Source organism: Erithacus rubecula (assembly GCF_903797595.1).
Source record: "Erithacus rubecula genome assembly, chromosome: 4".
Taxonomy (NCBI): domain Eukaryota; kingdom Metazoa; phylum Chordata; class Aves; order Passeriformes; family Muscicapidae; genus Erithacus; species Erithacus rubecula.
Genome location: NC_136686.1, coordinates 49,961,725 through 49,981,386, shown reverse-complemented (window position 1 = coordinate 49,981,386; position 19,662 = coordinate 49,961,725). Strand labels below are relative to the sequence as shown.

Sequence of the window (19,662 nt, the reverse complement as noted above, 5' to 3'; positions counted from 1 at the left end):
TGCAAATCTTTAAAGCATGGGACAAATTAAGCATACTGGAGCTGTCAAATATTTACCTTGCCCAAGAATGTTAGATGTATTAGAAGATTATTGGCAAAGATGATAAATGCAGTTCAACTTCAGTAAAGGAGTTGGCAGAGCAAGACAAGAAACATCACTGTGGAGATTCTTGCTTCAAAATCATATGTTGCAAAAACACTGAATGTGCTCCCTCCTCACCCCACACTTGCTTTCCTCTCCCCTGCTAGTCAGCAATTGCAGTCACAGGGCAGGCTCCTGTCAGCTGCTCAACAGATGCATAAGGAAGATGCCAAACATCTCACTTGGGAAACCTTCTTTTTTCTCTACTTTCCCACAAGGTCAGTTTCAGTTTATCTAGTGAATATGAAAGTAAGCTGCTTGCCCCTCTCTCCACAGGTTGTCCTGCCATTCATTTCAAAGAAAGATCTTGGGTGAATGTTATACTTTGCCTAACATCTGAGCAGAGCAGTTGATACCCAGTCCATCACTAGGGAATTTATGTCACCACTAAGCAATTCCTTACTCTGAAAGGTAAATCTCTGCTTTGGGCAGCTAGTGGCATGCAAAAGATGATGAGAAGACACTCGTGGAGCACGAACAACTAATTTTTCAACTTCTGGTCAGTTTGTTTTTCAGCTCCTGCTTAGGCCTGAGTTTTGGTAGCAGCCATACTCATAGCACAGATGAAAGTACCAGGGTGGACTGGTACCTAAGAAAGTGGGTGTGTGTATAAACACATTCTGACACAATTTAAGTAGAAATCTTCAGCAGGTTTACTGCAACTGAAGAAAAAAAACTCTCCCTGTCACCTTGTCAAAGACAACAGACAGACTTGCTGGGAGAAAATGTCATCTCTGTTCATTCTTCTTTTATGAGAAATAAACACCTGGGTTTGTATAAGATTACTATTTTCAGGGTACCTAATTTATTTACAATAATGTTAGCACATTCAGTTTTTCTCAAGTTGTGCAAAATAGATATATTTGGAACATTTTCCTTTATATAGGTTTTTTTCCTTTGTTTCCGTTCCCCATCTACATCATTTAGTTGTTCTTTTCCTTCTGGTCCTATATATACTTCAAAGGCACATTTTCAAAGAACAATTTCTCTCAGCATAGCTTGTCCCTGAGCTGTAAAAGTTTTGCTCACATATACCTCCCTCAGGAAAGATAACTTCTTTGCATAATGCTCCTTTAGGCAAAATCTGTAATCATGCAAACAGGTAGAACATTCCCATGTGGGGCAGCTCAAGCAGGAAGCATACACATCCTACAAAGCAATGTCAGAGTAACACCACAAATATTTACACCCCAGATAAAATCTATATCCTGAAGATTGGACCTCTATAAACAAGTTCTAGCTAATGCACCTTTCAAGGCAATCAGCTAAAGAATTCACATATGGATGGATGGCCTGATTCACACAAGGGTATGAAAGTCTGGCAATGCAATGGATCAGCTCAATTGACCACACTTCTTTCCTAGAACCATCCCAGCCTTAGAACAGGATCTCTTGGCTTTGCAGCCAAGAAGAGTTTTCTACAGTCATTCAGTTTCTGAATATTTCTGATGCACTGGCAACCTATGCCACTGCAGACCTGGGACCAAACTTTCCCAGAGTCTTCTGTAAAGAATAATATAGCTCATGTTTTCTAAAGATGTTGGCTGTGAGAAGTGCAGGAGGACTTGATGAATCTGCTCACCACCCCTGATACCAGTTGTAGTTTATGTTTCTGCTTGTTAAAATGGAAATGGTATTGTGACCCTTTTTACTTCTCTCAGTTCCCTGAAGAGACAAATGGTCAGTGGCCTATGATTTTGGGGAGCAAACTGATGAAAGAGAGAGAGAAAGAGAGAGAGAAAGAGAGAGAGAGAGAGAAAGAGAGAAAGAGAGAAAGAGAGAAAGAGAGAAAGAGAGAAAGAGAGAAAGAGAGAAAGAGAGAAAGAGAGAAAGAGAGAAAGAGAGAAAGAGAGAAAGAGAGAAAGAGAGAAAGAGAGAAAGAGAGAAAGAGAGAAAGAGAGAAAGAGAGAAAGAGAGAAAGAGAGAAAGAGAGAAAGAGAGAAAGAGAGAAAGAGAGAAAGAGAGAAAGAGAGAAAGAAAGAAGAAAGAAGATAAGAAGAAGAAAGAAAGAAAGAAAGAAAGAAAGAAAGAAAGAAAGAAAGAAAGAAAGAAAGAAAGAAAGAAAGAAAGAAAGATGCCTCTTAAAAACCATGTTAGGTCCATTCATTGTCTGGAAATTTCCAGACCCATTTTTAAGGAAACTGTGTATAAACAAGAGTTGCAATGTGCCAAAGTGGTAAGTTCCCAGGAATTGTAATTTGATATGATTCAGTTAACTAGTAACAAATTAAAGCCATGCAATTTTAAGGAAAACCAGCAAAGATAAACAAGACTTTTGTTTACAAAGTCATTGGCTTACTGACTGACAATGAGAAATTTCCTACCTAAGTGTAGATATTTTTACATCTTGAGATTATTTCATGACATTGTCACATCAGTTTGATCAAATTGAGTGCTGCAGTAACAGTACACCAGAATATTGCCTAGCTGTCCAAAGGAATGGTTATTTTTAAATACAATGTCTTTTTCACTACATGAATTGAAACAAATATGGTTGAGTCTTGCCTTGAATTTAGCCCAAAAAATTATTAGGCAAACAAGTAGTCTTGGTTTTTAATTGTTAGTTTCATCCTTGTTAAATCCCTTAATTAAATATAATATTAAATATAACATTAGTTAAAGATTATTATGAGGGGTCAAATAATATGTTTAAATGCTTTAAAGGAGGGAGAAAAATAGAACAAGAACATAAGATAGGCTTATAAACAGATTTCATATAAATTAAAAATTTAGCATTAAAAAAGTAACATAATGAGTTCACAGGGCATTTTTTTTCATATTTGCTAGACCAAAAGTAATAGCAGAGGTCAAGAGCAGTGGAGATGGTGTATTCTGTACAAAAAAGTGCATTAACCAAATAATTTTCATTTAGCAAAGTGACAGATAACTGCTTCAACAACATCATTGCTATGACAAAGCGAGAGGATGCACTGCAGGAATGGAGAAGAATCCCACCCTATGAAGAGACCTGTAACACACCTGCAGCCAGGCTGCCCTGGCACCAAACCCAGGGGGACCAGCAGCATGAAGATTTCAAAGAAGCCCTGGTCTATAAGCCAGGTGGAAGAGTGAAAAGCCCCTGCTGCTCCAGCAGGTAAGGCAGAAGGCAGCTGAGGTGAAGGAGGGGCACTACCTGCCTCCCCCAAGGAGCTCTCCCCAAGGCCCTGCTCCCTGGTTCAGAGAGCTTCTCAAAAATTAATCAGACATGAAATGAATGGAGCCTTCTAAACACTGTTTGTTTATTAGTAACTGCATTAAGAGGCTTCCCCTGTACAGACAAGCAAACAACAGCAATATCATCAGCAAGAAGACAAGAGCAGCAGGATTTCTTTATCTGCAGACTGCCCTTATCTGTGCCTGTTCACACTGGTATTGTTCACACTGGTATTGTTCACTCACCTGAAATTAAGAAGTGAGGTGAGGAAGCTGATTTCACCTACTCAAATTCAGCAGTCCCATAAAAGGGTTTACCTTGTCCAGGAATCAAAGGTTTATGGAGACAAAGCCAATGTAGCATCTGAGAATGACACTAAAAATTATATTAAAGCTGCACAATCAATGCTAAAGTCAATGCTGAAAACAAATTTGCAACAGTTCCCTCTAAGTCTGTAATGCATTTCCTTTTCTAAGCAGGGACAATTCCCAATTTTTGTTGCCAGACACAACAAGAAACTTGATGCCAATATTCTCACTTCTTTGAGAATATAGAATAATAACCCAAATGGGCAACTCAGCCTTCTTATTCTGTAAAATACCATTGGCTGACACATTGATTTGAGGGAGTTACATTACCTCCCATTCCCATTGCACACTGAGAGAAGGGAGAAGCCTGTTACAGTGTGGTGATAAACATGCAGTTATAATTACCAACCTTTACAGTAAGAAAAGGACAACAGTTTAGGCTGGTACTTTCAACAGAAATTTTTCAATGAATCTCCTCTCTGCATCCCCCCCCCAAACTTCAGATTTGGCTCTATTATGACAAAGAACTGTTGTGAAGCTCTGTTTTACTGCACCCAACTTTTCTACTTGGCTTTGCTAGACTTTTTGTCTTCTCTTGATCTCCCCAGGATGTAGCAGCCCTTGCCAAAATTAATTTTCCTTCATAATTCTCTTGCAGAGGTTTGCACCATTTTAATGCTGTAGCATCACATATCCTTTTAATCTCTGCCTACGCATTTTAACATTTCAAACACATGATTATTTATAAGAAAAATGCCACCAGGGCTTTGGTGAGGTAAAGTGGTTTAGTGGGGACTGAAACTGGGGAAGGGGGGGAGGGGAGGATGAGTCATCATTTGGTGTTTTTAATCCTTCACTCCACCTCTATTGGGCTTTGTTATTAGCAGCAGCATTTACTCACTTTGAGCAGGGCCAAGACAGCAAACAAGTTCTCTGAATTTGAAAGCCAAACAATTCCAACTCCTAATTCAGCCATGCATGCCTGCTCCAGGCTGTTCAATCCCTTGAGACCCCTTTTTGTAGCCTAGCCTTTAAGTGCCAACTCATGGATGGCCTTTGGTTAGGGTTTTGTGCATTCCCACCTGCTCCTGCAAGAGGGAGAACAGACTGGGATGGAGTGACGCCATCCCTAAGTTCTGTGCTGTATTCAGATCTGGGCACTGCCACACCAAACCGAGCAAACAGGTTACAAAAACTGTTTGCACAGACAAAGCAAGGCACTTGACAATCACCACCACTCCAACTAAAACACCATTTGGAAACAAGTTGCACTGCACACTGAACGGGAGACAGCACTCGTTCAAAATCACTTCTCCCTTTCAGTCATTGCTCAATAGAGCAGCAAAAAATTTGTCCTCCAGCCCAATTATAGGACTCTGCTGATGCTGTAACAAAAGGAGGGCCATGACAGAAATAACAAGATAACCTGCATCTCTAATGGACGCAACAGCAGGAGGTAGAACAATTAATTTCTATCACACACCATTTTTCTTTCCACTTCAAGCACCCTCTCCCTCTAAAAACTCATTCTACACACATCTCCTGAAAAAAAAATAAAAATCTTTGAAGACTGATTCTCCCAAGACTATCTATACCTCAAACTTTTTTGAGTTCCACTGAGAAACATTTCTGCCTTAAGGTGTGAGAGCTGAGCAATGCAGGGGCCTGAACCCATCCTGGGAAATGACAACATGTAGGTTCCAGCTCTAGGCTTTTTAGGGCTGCTTAAGTTTGGAAAAAGTATTTTAAGTTTGGATGCCTCAGGTTCATCTGCCATACATACCCACGTTTCTGCACCAAAATACTTGCACTCAGTTTCAAAAGAGAGAGTACTCTGGAGTACTAAGCATAATTTAGGACAACTAAGAATATGAAGAACCTTTGAGAATTAGACTACTTATTTCAGTAAATTAACTAGGTAGAAACTGTGAAAATGCTGATGTTAAACAGTATTTAGCTTCCTGGGCTATAAATGGATATAATTTTTACTTACCTGACAGGTGTGTCATGAGAATTAGCTAATATTGACACTTTGATCTTTAAAATGCTTTGCCAAGTATTAATTAAAGAAGGGCCATTTTGCATTTAAAAAACCAAGTATTTTGAAGTTGAATTTGTCTCCATCCCTCTCCTAAAATGGAAAAGAATCTACTGTTTGTTTTTCTACATATTCCCCAAGAGATCATTTCAGAGAAACATGAGAAAGGAAGACTGACAGTCAGGTCTGTGTTTCAAGGAGGATGAATGAAAACCTCTAAATAAATAGCTGTGTTTTGCTGCAAGAATCTTTTCTCCTGTGGGTCTTCTAGCCAAACCTGTAGACTTGGTCAAGTGTCACCCAATTAGGGAGAAAGGTCACTCATACCCTCCAATAAACCACATTTTTATAAATAACCTACAAGGTTTTTTTACAAGACAAATGTCAAAGTGAAGTATGAGAAGTTCACAACATGTTTCAAATATTAACTATGCAACTACTGGTAAAGCATGGCCTCATTTCTCTATAGAAGGAAAGGTGCCAACATATGGGCAAAACTATATTACAGTTCATCTGCAACTAGAGATGTGAAATATGTACAAAGCTGCACAATGCTTCTGTTAGGTGGGTCACCATGTAGGCTTCTGTTAGGGAAAAATGGAGAGCCTGTGGAGCCACTCTCTCCTTGTGACTCTGCTCCATGAGGGCAGGATGAGGGCAGGACTTTCACCATGGGCACTCTCACTGCAAAGATCTAGCAGCAAAGGCATGACATTTGGCCTTTACATGACCTAGTGAATATAAACTCAAATTAGAGGGAAATAAAAGATTGTGTTTGATAGCATGTGAGAAAACAACAACAGAAATAAGTCTCCAAATAAGTTGCTCTCCACACCCTGGAGAAATCATTATGCAGGGCTTTCCTGTGGTTGTTACTGCTGGTGGTTACAGCCTGACCTGGTGTCACAGGCTACTCATGCTGGTAGTGCAGAGATGTCATCTCTCCTGGAGCTGAAGTATTCTCCTAAAAGTTAGCCAGGCAACACAGGAAAGACCAAAACAGAGAGAAAGAAAAAAAGGACGAAGGTACTGGAAGCGATGCCAGAAATCACATACATGAAGACAGTTGCAACCCATGTGTAGTGCTCTTGCATGCTCTTTAGGGTCTCAGTGTGACAGTGGCAGAAATTCTGTGGGAACATTTTGCAAAGTCCCATCCTTGCCCATTGCTCAAGACATGCAGAAGACACAGAACAATTTTTACCTGTTTTGGTGACATAAGTCTTATGGATCTAAAGATGTGTCTTAGAGGTGATTCTGGGACTTATTTCTGATTGATTGATACTAGAATTAAAGTTCCTTAAGTGACTCCTTCACGATAGTTTCTATAATGGGAGACTTCTTCCTGTTTCCATGCCTCATTTCATGCACAGCATAGACACTAAATAAATTAGCAACTCCCAAATATTTCTTTTTCTCCTTAATATCAAGTGTGCCCCTATGCTTTACTTACCTCATACAAATGTTGCTAAGAATTATTTATAGCATTCGCAACACAGGAGCCAAGCTCTTATAAACAAGAATAAATTTTACAATAGCTAGCTGGGTCCTGAAGCTAAGGTGGACATTTTGAGATGGACAGTGATTTTGAGAAAATATTTTATAGTCATAGAAGTCTAAAAAATGTCTCTATAGACCTTCCACCAAGAGCCTGCCTACCAGCTAGCAGAGCTTAGTGACAGCACATGACATGATGTGGTACTCACCCTTCCCAAGGGTGTTTGAATCAGGCTATTTATGAAGCCAGTGCACACATTTCACATAAATACTGCTGAGAGCAGTGAAAAAACACTCAGTGTTACATTAAGAACTAGTCCCTGGGATCGCAGATTACGAAATGTGCAGCGAGAACCTAATTTTGGTATCTAATCAGGCTGAGTGTTCTTTCCCTCATCCTGTGCACTCTCTTGCCTGTGCTCTACTTGGTGCCTGCTCCTGATTCCCTAAGACACACACTCCCCTTCCTCCTCCTTGCAGTCATTGCCTCAAGATTATTTTGATGTATCACCAGCATAATTCAACACAATTGGCTTTTCATCACCTCCAACAGTCCATTTTATGTTTTTCCTAGTTGTATTTTTGAGTGGAACAAAACCCTCACTCTCTCCATTTCTTTTCACTTTTTTGTGAGGTAAAAAAAAACACAGCAAGTCAACCTTTCACTAGGTTTATCCAGTGCTCCAGCTTTGTCTTTCATCTCTTTGAAAGGTCAGTCCAGAATTTCTTTGGAAGAGAATAAGGAAGAGCAAGTTTATTCCACCTTCTGGCTTTATGGGTAAACCAAAGCCAAAATTCTACCAGTTATTCTGCCAAACCATTACGATGTATTCAAGCTCAAGCATCAAATTTAGTTTTCAATTTTGACTAAACCAGCACTTTTAATAAGTATTTCTAGATGTGTAACACATCAAAATGGATGATTATAAGAGCAGATGCTGGATTTCACAGATTCAGAGCCCTGCCTCCAGTTTGTCAGTGGCTGCAGGTAAAGCCACTGCTCCTCTTGGTTCCCATGGGGTCTTCTGATCCCTCTCTTCATCTCTGCTGCCTTTGTATATGAGAATATCTCCATAGCCACGTTTGAGATACAAAACTAAAACTGCATATGAAAAGGTATTTTCCCTCTCCACAAAAACTTGTTAATTTGGTTTTACTGCAAAACTCCCAGCCAATGTGAGACCAATTAATTTTTGAAAATTATTGATGTTTAGAAGGATAAATTTTAATGTCAGATACCTGAAAGAGCCAGATCAAAAAGAAGGTTTACATTCAGGAGCTCAGACTACATTGGCACAAAATCAAAATATCAGAAAAATAACATATACTAGAGATATTATGTATTTTTACATGAAGGACAAAATGCTAGCATCCATCTCTTCAGCAGGATGTGTTTATTTCTCTGCCAGATCAGCTAATAATCACATTGCCAATATTATACTCCTCAACTTTCTGAAAAATACTGCTCTATTTCATGTCTTTTGGTTGTTACCACATATATAGATGAAATTACATTTCAACTGGGCAGGTGTCTCTTATAGTTCAACTGGCTCTCAAATGCTGCTCTCCTGATAAACAGGCCTTTAAAAACTAGAAAGAGGAAACCAACACTATTCTGCTTATTTCAGAAAAAATGGGAACTAAAGATAACCCTTCCCAAGTTTCCCAGAAGTATCAGTTGAAGATCGAGTGGTGAGAAAAATGTAAAAGCAACTGACAAAAAACTTTTACAAGTACAAACTTGGCACACACACATAGTTCAAGAAGTGTCACTGGCCTGGACAGGGTTATTTGAAATGTATTTTTAGAATCTTGAAGCAACTAAAGTGACTGGTCCTAGTAAATCACTTCAAACTGCATTGTTCAACACACATCAGAAGGTTTTAGAAGACTTGATTTTATACTTTGTAATCCTACTTACATTTCAAACTGGGCCAGATACTAGTAAAGGAAAGAATCAATGCACAGCCTAATTTTTAAATCTTTAACTTAACATGCAATGTTGTCAAATCTGAGATCTTCATTTCAAGCAATCCTATATCACCAGACAACTCCATATAAACCAGACAGCACTTTGCAATGCTATATGCACTTCCTGCAGTTTTCAGTACTATTGGTCAGCCAGTAATTATTGAAGACAAGTTTATAAAACCTGAAAGGCTAGAATTACAACTGTCCCAGCTTGTTAGACATTTAAGACATAATCACTGTCCTCTTTAACTTCTAAGTTCATTAATTCTATACTTAATTCAGCATTTGGAAGGGCTTAGTTGACTGCTTCCAAACTCATCTGTCAGGCTCTGGGAAAAGGAAGGTGAGACCGTGGGAAAAATGTTATATGAAAAAACACTGGAATGAATCTGTGGTAGCTGGAAGTTCATGACTATTGCTGCCCTGAACATCAGAGCCACTCAAAATCTCCTGGGGAATGACTTGCAGAGACACAGATTTGCCTCATACACAAATATATACATACAAATACACATGTGCAGGCACACAGGGGGTTCACATTATTATGAAATACAGATAAGGAAGGCAATTGCTTTAAGGAAAATAATGGTGTATTCACCAGCAAGCTAACAGTTTCAAGAGGTTCTAGAAAATGAACCAAAGCTCTTATTGTTAGAGAACTATTGACTCCAGGTTTGAAAAAGTGACCTCAAGTGAGCAATGATGCACTTAGCCTGGAACTTGCAGCTGCTGTATTTCACTCTAAATTGAATTGCCAATCCACAGTGCAATCTTTTTCTACTATAATCTCACATCTTTGGGGCAAGTATACGAAAAATACTATATACAGGCTGCATTATTCCAAGTTAGACTAAATTCCTCTGGAAATGGAAAATATGTCTGCATTACTGAATTTAAGAATCACTGTGGGTATTCCTATGGGAGTAGTGGCTTTTTCTATCTTTTTAAGGGCACTTAGTGGCAATTTCATGTTATCATTTTTCCTGCAAATAAGTTCTTAAGCATGCAAGTGACTAATACCATGTGGCTCCATTAAAAGCATTTAAGTATATTAGCGTATAGACCCACATAATAGATATTCCATACCACATACACACATATGATCAGATCCTGCATTCTCATAATAATAAAAGTGGCTGCCAATTTATAATATCACCAATGTCAATGGGTTGCAAATATAAATAATTGACACATGTTGTGAAATACTTACATTCACTTTTTCACTAAGTCTTCTTCACTATAATCAAGTTATTTTCCAGGACAGTTTAATCTTCTTACTAAATAAAAGAAGGCAACAATTAAAAATATATTCATATGCATTAAGCTATGTTCAATCACATTAAATTTATGAACTTTAAAATATTGATTTAAAATCATCTATAGTGTAATGTAAACTTGTAATTTGTTTATATACAGTCAGTTTTATTACATTTTAAACACAATTTTATCACACCATAATTTTCCATCCTGAAGCTAAATGGGGCAATGTTCTGTATTTCAATAGCTGCTTGCATAATAAATCAGCTGGACAGTTGCTCACAGATGTACAACTAATTACTGAAGAACTGAGAGCTTAACTGATGCATTACAAAAAAGAATGCCTAGCATTACAGATGGGTTACTGTATGATTTGGAGCTCCTCTAGCCAGAGCTTGAACGTGCTCTGACCAGTCTCAGTACTTGGCACCTCCCCTGACCAAACATTTCAGAATGGAAGAGAAGCAATGTGTGTCCCTTTAGGGGAGGATAAAATACCATCAGATATTTTTTAACAGCACTGTATATGCTGAAAAGTGATAAAAAGGGTTAATGTAGATTGTTCAACATAAATACAAAGATGACAACTGCCATAAAAATATCCCAGGCAATAGACATAGTGAGTGTCGTATGCCTTGACCTATTCCTCACATAGTTATTTCTCAGCTGCTTTTAGCAAAGCATGCAGTGCACAATCAAACAAGCAGCATAAGCCAACATATATACTTGAAGACCACCATGTGGCAGTTCCCAGGTAAGAGAGCCCAAACACTTGGCAAAATCTACCACCTTTCTCTAAAGCCATCTCGTCTCAACTCAACATGACTTTGAGACTCACATAACACAAGTTTTCAGCGAAATAAGACACAAATGTTAGCAGGACTTTTATTTTCCATTCATATTTCTTGAGGCTGCCCAGTCCTCAATCAAATTTTTTTTGCTAATATTCCATGGGATTAGTTTTCCTGTGTTCATAGCCTATATCTAGTTGCTTCGTGAAGATGTTCTTTAAGACTATGTATATACATTTCTTTGTAGCAAAAAGCTGTATGAGGTAACAACCCTCACTGGATACAGGATGAACATACCTGCTCAGCAAAATTGTGAGATGAGGTATATAGGAGAAAAGCTGGGTGAGATATTTAGACCACATCTGCAGGATACAGGCTAACTGGAGAATGTAGGATTGGACTGAGGAAGGGTGTAGAAGGGAAGTGTAAATAAAGCAGCCAAGCCAAGAGACAAACAGACAAAAAAATTAGACAGTAGGACCAAGGTAAGGGGCAGATTTCTTTCTATGTCTTGCCAATAACAGGAAAAACAGATCTGGTGCAACTTAAATATGTAAAGGAAAACAAAATTCAGAAGTAAAAGGAAGTAAAAGGAAGAACAAAGGAATGTGAACCATTATCATCCTGTTGACAGCCAAGAAGGAAGGAGGTGGACGCAGTCAGCAAGGAAACAAGACTTGATCCTGCTGAGAAGTTTGCTTTATATATCCATGTTTTCTCTTTCTTTACGAGAATTTTTGCAAGCATTGCTGAACAGTAATTTAGGCATGTCTTGCAGAGTTGGTTCACCTCCCAGCTTTGCAGATGCCAGAACTGAAGTGCATGGAAATTAGTATTTGGCTGAACCTGAAAAAGTAATCAAATGCTGCCAACCCTAACTGTTATGTCCAGCCAGCTATACCCCCAACAATAAAGGTATTAATAAAGCTATATTCTTTGCTAAAAATATCAGAAATGTATTTATTGAGAAAACTGGTTCAGCCATAACCCAGGACCTGGCACAAAGTCATCTCCCCACTTATGTGGCAGTTCTCACATGCATACACCAGGCATTTCAGTCTGTAGTTCAGCTGTGCCAGAGAATGATGCTACCAAGTTGTATTCAATTTTCTGCGTTATAAAATTGGAAGCCTTTCTCATAAGAGGCTTGGGACACAGCCAGAAATCTCACTCACTGTCTCCCTATGTATTCAGACTGAGTCATCAGATTTTCCAGGTTTCTCCACTCAAATGGCACTCTGCTTTGGATGGACACAGGTGGTACCATCTGCCACAAGGCTTCTTTGGTTTGTTTGGTTTTGTTTCTTCCTTCTACCTCCTGCTCACACACAACAGCTCTTTTTCAGTATCTTACACTGGATCTGGTCTTTCATGGTATGAATTTGTCCAGCTGGCCAGTCAAAATGGACTGCTTGAACTAAAGGAACTTCAACACATATTGCTAGCACAGGTGCTCTAACAGCTGGAGTCACTTGCAGACTGACCTGAAGCAAAAAGTACTTGGACAGCACAGAGAAATTGTTCTTTAAAGATGACAGAAACCATGATCCCAACAGAGCAAGTGGGGAGGGGGATGGTCACATAAACTAACTTCAGTCTAAGAAGGCTAACCTTCCTGTTTCTTCTCTCTCCACTGGTTTGACAGAAAGAGTCCTGCCATTAATTGTCTTGTGGATTAGGAATCAATCTTCCCTGAACTGCTTTTTGGAGAGGTCTTCCTCTCCCCTCCATACTGCAGAGTATAGCAAGAGATTAGACTACTTTTAGCACTTATCCTGTCTCAATCTGAATTAGCTTAATTCCTCCCACCTTTCACATGATACAATTTCTGCCTTTCAAATTGAAATACACCTTTAGGAGGGAAAGGACAAAGAGTACCTTGTATTGTAAATGGCCCAGTAGAAACAGGACAAATGTGAACAACCTCCCCATCCTGCAAGGGCCATCTCCCTCATGAGGCAACTGAACCTCTGTATTCAGGGTCAAGGTCTCAGATGCCATCATTTCAAACAGATAACAAACTCAGGCTGATTGCTTGTGTCCAACTGCAAAATTTTTCAAGTAGGTAACATGCTGCCCTGGCACTGCAACTGCCAGGGAGATAATGGCTTCTGAAAGCAGCAAAGAACAAAGTGTGACACTTGTTCTGCCGTGCCTAAAGCTGATGCTGCTGTAAGTACGAGTAAGAACATATTGAGCTCTTTTTTCTTTAGGGTGGTTTTGGTTTTTTTTTTTTTTAATGTTTGCTTCTAGAGCTAAAAACAGATCATAAGCCACTCTTCTTTGAAAAAGGATTTTGTTTGTTTGTGAAAAAGGGCAAGCTCTGGGTCAGGGATCGAAAGTTGTGCTATCCGGTTCCCAGACACAAACTTTATTCCCCTGAGCCTTCAGCTGTATGTAACATATGGAGCAAATACTGTTCATATAGACCTTTACATGCCCATGGAACTTTTCTCTGGCTGCTGAGCTAACAAGCACAATGCCCTTGATAGGATGGAGCACATGTAAAACTGCATACTGCTTTTTGAGCTTAAGTTTGAGAATGGATCTTCATATTTCAGTGTTGGGAATGCAACATTACGACACTGAGACCATGCTCATATGGAAACAGGATATAGAATTTAATATTAAAAACTTCTGAATAGTATCAGATGTCAACCTAATACTCTAAATATTGCAGTGTATTTACATCTGTAATTAACTCACTATCACACAATATCCAGCTAATGCATTGTCTTCCCTCACCTTTGATTCTCTAGCTTACATGACAATTGGTCATCTCTATTCTGCCCTCTCCACCTCCTTGACCACAGACACCAGATTCCACTTCTAGCACATGAGCTCCTGAGTTTTATTGTTGACTTCCTTTCTCCACTGCTTGGCTTACCATCAGTCTCTTGGCTAGCTCTAGACAGCACCTTTTCAGAATGTGAGGACAACAACTTCTATTTTCTGAAGCCTCTTCCTTTTTTTTGACAGCAAATGGAGGCAAGGCCAGCCACTATGACACACCACCTCCATACAAGGGAGCTATTTGTGCATCCTGGTGGTCTCCCAGCAATGCAAGATGCTCCCCATGCAGTGAGCATCATCTAGCTAGCACAGGGCACAGGAGACAGAAGAGCATTACACAGCAGAATAATGTTTAGTCTCAGTTTTCCAGGAATTCAACATAATTCTGGCACAGTCAAATTTTAAATTTGTGCTCTGGTTTCATCCAGGACAGAGATATTTTTTTTGCAATAGCTGTGAGGGGCAGAGCATGGAGCTGTGTGGATATGTCCAGGTTGCTATTGTATACCATCCACATAACCACTGGTGTGGGTGGGAAGTGGTAGGGAGGGGTGTTGGAAGTAAAGGACTCTTATTCCAGGAAGAGAAGTGTGGTTTCAGGTCACACAAAAGAGTGGCAGATTGGCCATTGTTGATTTTCTCAGGGTTGCACCACCTCTTGTTAGTTGGTGAGCATTTATTTCCATATGAATCACCTTCTTTTTGTATACTTTTGCTATTAATATTTTTGCTCTAACTGTTCATTTTCATATCTCATTGCTGTTTCCAGTAAATTGTTTCTTATCTCCTCCTGTAATTTTCCCCTTTTTATGTCTCCAATTCTCAACTCCACCCCTGGAGTGGGAAGGGGGAAGAAAACAGGGTGAGCAAGGGAGTGGTTGATTTGGGAAGAGTCTTGGGGGTGTGGGGGAGGCACTTATCTGGGCTATTTAATTTCTAAACCATGACACCTAGAATTCAAAACTAATCAAAGATCACAAGTTCAGTTTCCCCTTCACTTTCCTACTCCTTCAAAGTCCTAAAACTGTTTCTGTTTCCCTCTGTTCTCAATTCCCATATAGTCCCCTTTTTCTTTGATCCTTTGGCCTCTGTGGGACAGGGAAGAGAAGAGGCAAAGAAACATATGGGAAAACAAAGCACACTGCCATCTGTGTTTGTGCTGACCCTAAAAACCAATATAAACAAAGAGCAGTTAGACTAGTTCACGTTTGCCAGCAGTTTTCAAAGTACTGAAGTAGCCCAATAATTTCAACATACCAATAAGCATTTCACTGACAAGAATTATCAGGAATCCTGTGTTATTCTGGTGTTATGCAGACTTACAGGTAGCTCTGTGCTTGCCATGAAATATTCTACAGCTGCTACTTTTGCTTAAAACATCCCCAGAAACACCAACCACCCCCTCTTCACAACACAATTGTTAACTACAAACTGAAGAGCACAAAAATTCACCAAAATTGTTCTACAACCATTACTGTTCAATCAAGGCAAAAGGTGCAACATCCAAGAGCACTGCTCCAGAGCCTCACACCTCGACAAAGAAAATCAGTATCTTTTATATCACATTCTCCCTTTCATCTTCATGTCACTGAAGGCATTCCACAGGCAGTTTTACTTCTGACAGCACTGACTTTCAATCAATCTGCTCTCGCCTGGATCTGAAATAGGATACTACGTGAAATTGGATCCGAGTAGCCTCAAACATGCCCAGGCTTGCACAGAAGGTTAAACAAAAAGAAAAAGAAGGGTTTTTTAAACACAGGGTGCTAGTAAAACTGATTTTAAAGTGCCACTTCATTTCTCTCAACTGGAAGTAATATATTGCCTCTATAAAGTATTTTATACTAAGTTCTTGGAATTCTTTATTTATACAATGCCATTGGTGCTCACCTCATCTTAGAAACACACATTTTAATAGTCAACCAAAGTGATACAAACCATCAAAGTAAATAAGACTACTTTAAAATTGGCTTCACTACCTTTTCCCATATATCTGCCAAGCTAGGCACCAGTCCTGCAGTCTCTTTCATCATGTACTCAGTATTCACACAAGAATTTGAAGGTTTACTCCTTGAATTACAGAATGCAGCCTGCCTTATTGGGAAACGGAGCAGGCATGATGTGTGAGTGTGAAAAAGGAGAGGAAAAATGTGAAATGTAGGAAGGTAAAAAGGAGCAAAGATGGGAGTTAAATGGGGAAAGAGGTATGGATAAGAGAGTAAAAGACATAAGCAGAGAGCAGCAAATAATGGTGAAGAAAACAAGAGGCAAGGAATAAAAGAATAAAAAGCTTATCCTGAGCACTGCAGGGCTTTAAATGCATTTGTATGACATTGAACAGAAAAGAAAGTACATGGAGAAGTGGAGAGATGAGAATTTTAAAAATAAATTTATTTAAAAATTAAAAATCACCCAAAGTTCACTCCTTTGTCATCCCAAATTGAAGCCATTCCTCTGAAGTGGGGTATGAAAGGATATAAGGACTACTGGCATGGTGAGCCAGGCAAGGCTCACCTGAGACCAGCTGGATGCATCAGTCAAGCTTCCAGTGTTTTCTTTGGTAGTGACTGATTTTTCCCATTGCACTGCAAATTTCATTCTTTTGTTTGTTTCTAAAAGTGTAAAAAGGAACCACTACAAAACCTGGTTGGAAGCTTGAGTGAAATTTCATCTTCCCCACTGAGTAATGTATAAAAATCACAACCTTCTCATTAATACAACAGTGGCCTGGCTGTGCCTCTTGCTGAACAGATCAGAAAGCATCTCAGCAATCCAAAGTTATAACACCAGGAATGTCTCATTTGTCCATCAAATCCAGTGAACAAAGTGAATCTCAGCCTAATTACAAGCAATATAAGAACACTTCCCTCTTTCAAATCAGACAGAAGGGCTCTTCTCATTTTCAGCGCCTCTCAGAGAATCAGCCTGGTTCCCTCCACTCTCCCTGGCTTTCTCTGTAACCTGTCTTCATAATCTGGAATCCTTCAGAGCTGGGAACTGGACCCCCTGCCTCGATTCCCATCATCTGCACTGATTTATGTTAGCGAGCCGGGGCTGCTGGCCGCCTGTGCTGGTTTCTAGCTAGGAAAGATACATATGTTGACACTGTTTTAAAAAAGAAACCATTCCAAGCAGCGATAGAAGCTGTCTCGGGCAGGCACTGTCCTATCTCCAGAGCAGGTCACAGCAGGTTCTGTAATCACCAGCCCTGCAAACGCTGATTTCCATCCCCCCCTCCACGGGACCTTAACTTGCCCGGTGCTCCCCAGCAGAGGACACACACACCTGACAGTGCTGCTTTTTAACTTCCTTGTGTTTTTCTTTTGTTTTGTTTTGTTTTCGCCCCCCTCTTAAATCTTCTCTCTTTCATGCTTATATGGGACATGAGCTACGGGAATAAGCATTTGTTCAGTCCAAGCACTTTTTTTTTTTTTTTTTTTTTTCCGCCAGCAGAGCAAACCGCGTTTGGATGCACACGAAGGGAAAGGCAATATTTATAAAGGAAGTTCCCACACTTCCTCTTCAAACAAATCACTTCTGGCTGGTTTTGCAATTACAGACCTACCGTAAAAAGGGGGTGGAGGAATACAAAAACATTGGGTATACCATTTCCTTTTAAAGTCACTTCCTTCTGTAAGTCAAGCTTCCAGAGAGGAAGGAGTTAAGCACTCAGGACAAACTGTCAAGTTTTCAGTAACTAATTTATTCTTCCTGTAGGTCTGGAGAAAATCCACAGCTGCCACAAATTGCTCATTTCAATACTACTCGTTGTGAAATGGATTTTAATGGCCAAGCAAAGCCATCCAAACTGCAGATGTAATTAAAGGCACCGAAAGTGGCTCCGCAGAAGGCAGGGAAGTGCCCTGTGCCCTGTCTTGGGGCTCATGTCCTGGTACAGGGTGGCAGTGATACCTGGACAGCCCAGCTTCACCCTTAGCACAGCATCCAGTGCTGCTGCTGACAGGAGGGATCCTGCTCATTGGGAGGGCAGCAGGGCTCATACAGACCAAGTGCAGCAGGTGGACAGGCAGCCAGGAGTTTCCTGCAGCCGGGGCTGCCAGTGCTGTGCTGTGCTGCAGCCTGTGCTGCCTGTGAGCAGTGCTCATCAGCCCAGGGCCTCTGCAGGGCAATGCTGTGTCCATCTGGAAGCATTTGCTCTCACCCAGTTTTCACCCCATGCCCTGCTCCCTAGGTTATAAAGTTCTGCCACCCCAAACCCACTTGTTTGTAGTATTACAGCACTAAAAACCTCTTCATCCATGGGCTAACTGCATTTGACAAGGCAATTTCCCTCCACACAGAGTGGCTAAATCTGCAACATTAGCACTTCCTTTACTAGAAAGTAAAGATTTTTCTGACAATTCACAACAAATCAGTTTCCTATTTGAATTGACATATTGATTCCTTCTGCAGTGAGTCAAACTGCTAGTCTATCCAAAAAGTTAGTAGTCCCCTGGTATTGAAATCTGTATCAGATTCACACCCAGCAAAGGAAAAATAAAGTTTTCCTGAAACTCTTATCCAAAGCGTGGGAGGATGGAAAATAAGATCAGCATACCTTACTGAAAATAGTTCTTGAGATAAAAGATATGATTGCTCTGGCACAAACCTCCCTCCTCCTTCCCTCTCCCTCCCTCCTCAGTCACAGTGAGGTGCAAATGCCTTAGGAAACTCCCTGTTCCTACCACACACTTTTTTTTCATGTTTAACCTTAGGTTAGAGCACAATTGGATTTGAACTTAATTTTTCAAGCAAAAAAATTCTCACACCTTTGAGTTACTAATTTCGTTTGATAACAGCTGCAGAAAACTAGCTCCATATTTTTGAAGTTAAATCACTGCCAAATTCTGTTTTCCAGTGCCAGCTAATCAGAATAGGGCTAAAAAGCTTTCCAAAACAATTATATTTAAATTATTAATTAACACCACTTGGAATATTATGACTAAAATCAATTAGTTTATGCAAAGGTATCTACAAACCTGAAACATAGTATCAGTGAAAGAGATTGTTTAGTTGATGAATAATTAATACAGCTTTTCATTTGTTTCACCTCACATGCCAAGTAGCACAAAAGGAGAGTCATCAATGTGAGTGGATCACAAAGGTAACAACTGTGATCATTACACATTTATAGCCACTAAACTGTTTAAGTGTAAAGTTTGCAGGACCAAAAAATACTTCTGCAATATCAGATCCAGAACAAACTAAAATACAGTTTTGACCATCTGGATGAAACTAAAGAAAAGTAAAACTGAGCTGCCTCCTCAGCTTTTTTGCTGTAGGTAAGCAGGAAGATCTGTCATCAGCTGTAAGATGTTAGGTCCTTTGAAACCTCTCTTCAGACCAGCAAGATTCATGAAAGTGGCTTCCCATTTCTGGAAGCAAAGCACCATGGTTTGGCCAATTGCCTCCACATTTGTACCATGAAGGCATGTGATTTTACACCTACAAACATACTGCTTCCTCTCAGGCACCAAAAGAAGCATTTTTCTAGTCTGACATGCTCCAAGTTTCTTGGCAAAGCACAACTCTTTTTTAAAATAGTGGATTTTGGTAAACAATGTGCAGATTTCCTGGGGATTACCAGAACTACATACCTCTTGTTAAAATATGCTGCAGTGACATGAGATGATGTCAACTGAAGGACAGCATAAATCATTAATTGCTGCAAAACTAAAAGCTTAGCATGTGTTAATTTACAACATTCCTTAA

At 39.8% G+C, this 19,662-nt stretch overlaps 1 protein-coding gene across 4 annotated transcripts in view; it reads right to left on the bottom strand.

The window, feature by feature from the left end:
* PLXNB2 (plexin B2) overlaps nt 1-19,662 on the bottom strand; it is a 250,109-nt gene that overhangs the window by 104,500 nt on the left and 125,947 nt on the right. For all 4 annotated transcript variants that reach the window (XM_079305134.1, XM_079305133.1, XM_079305136.1 and 1 more), the window contains one exon: nt 10,320-10,386. In XM_079305134.1, coding sequence (XP_079161260.1) covers nt 10,320-10,321 — 2 coding nt within the window. In that variant the 5' untranslated portion in view covers nt 10,322-10,386. The remainder of the gene's footprint in view (nt 1-10,319; nt 10,387-19,662) is intronic.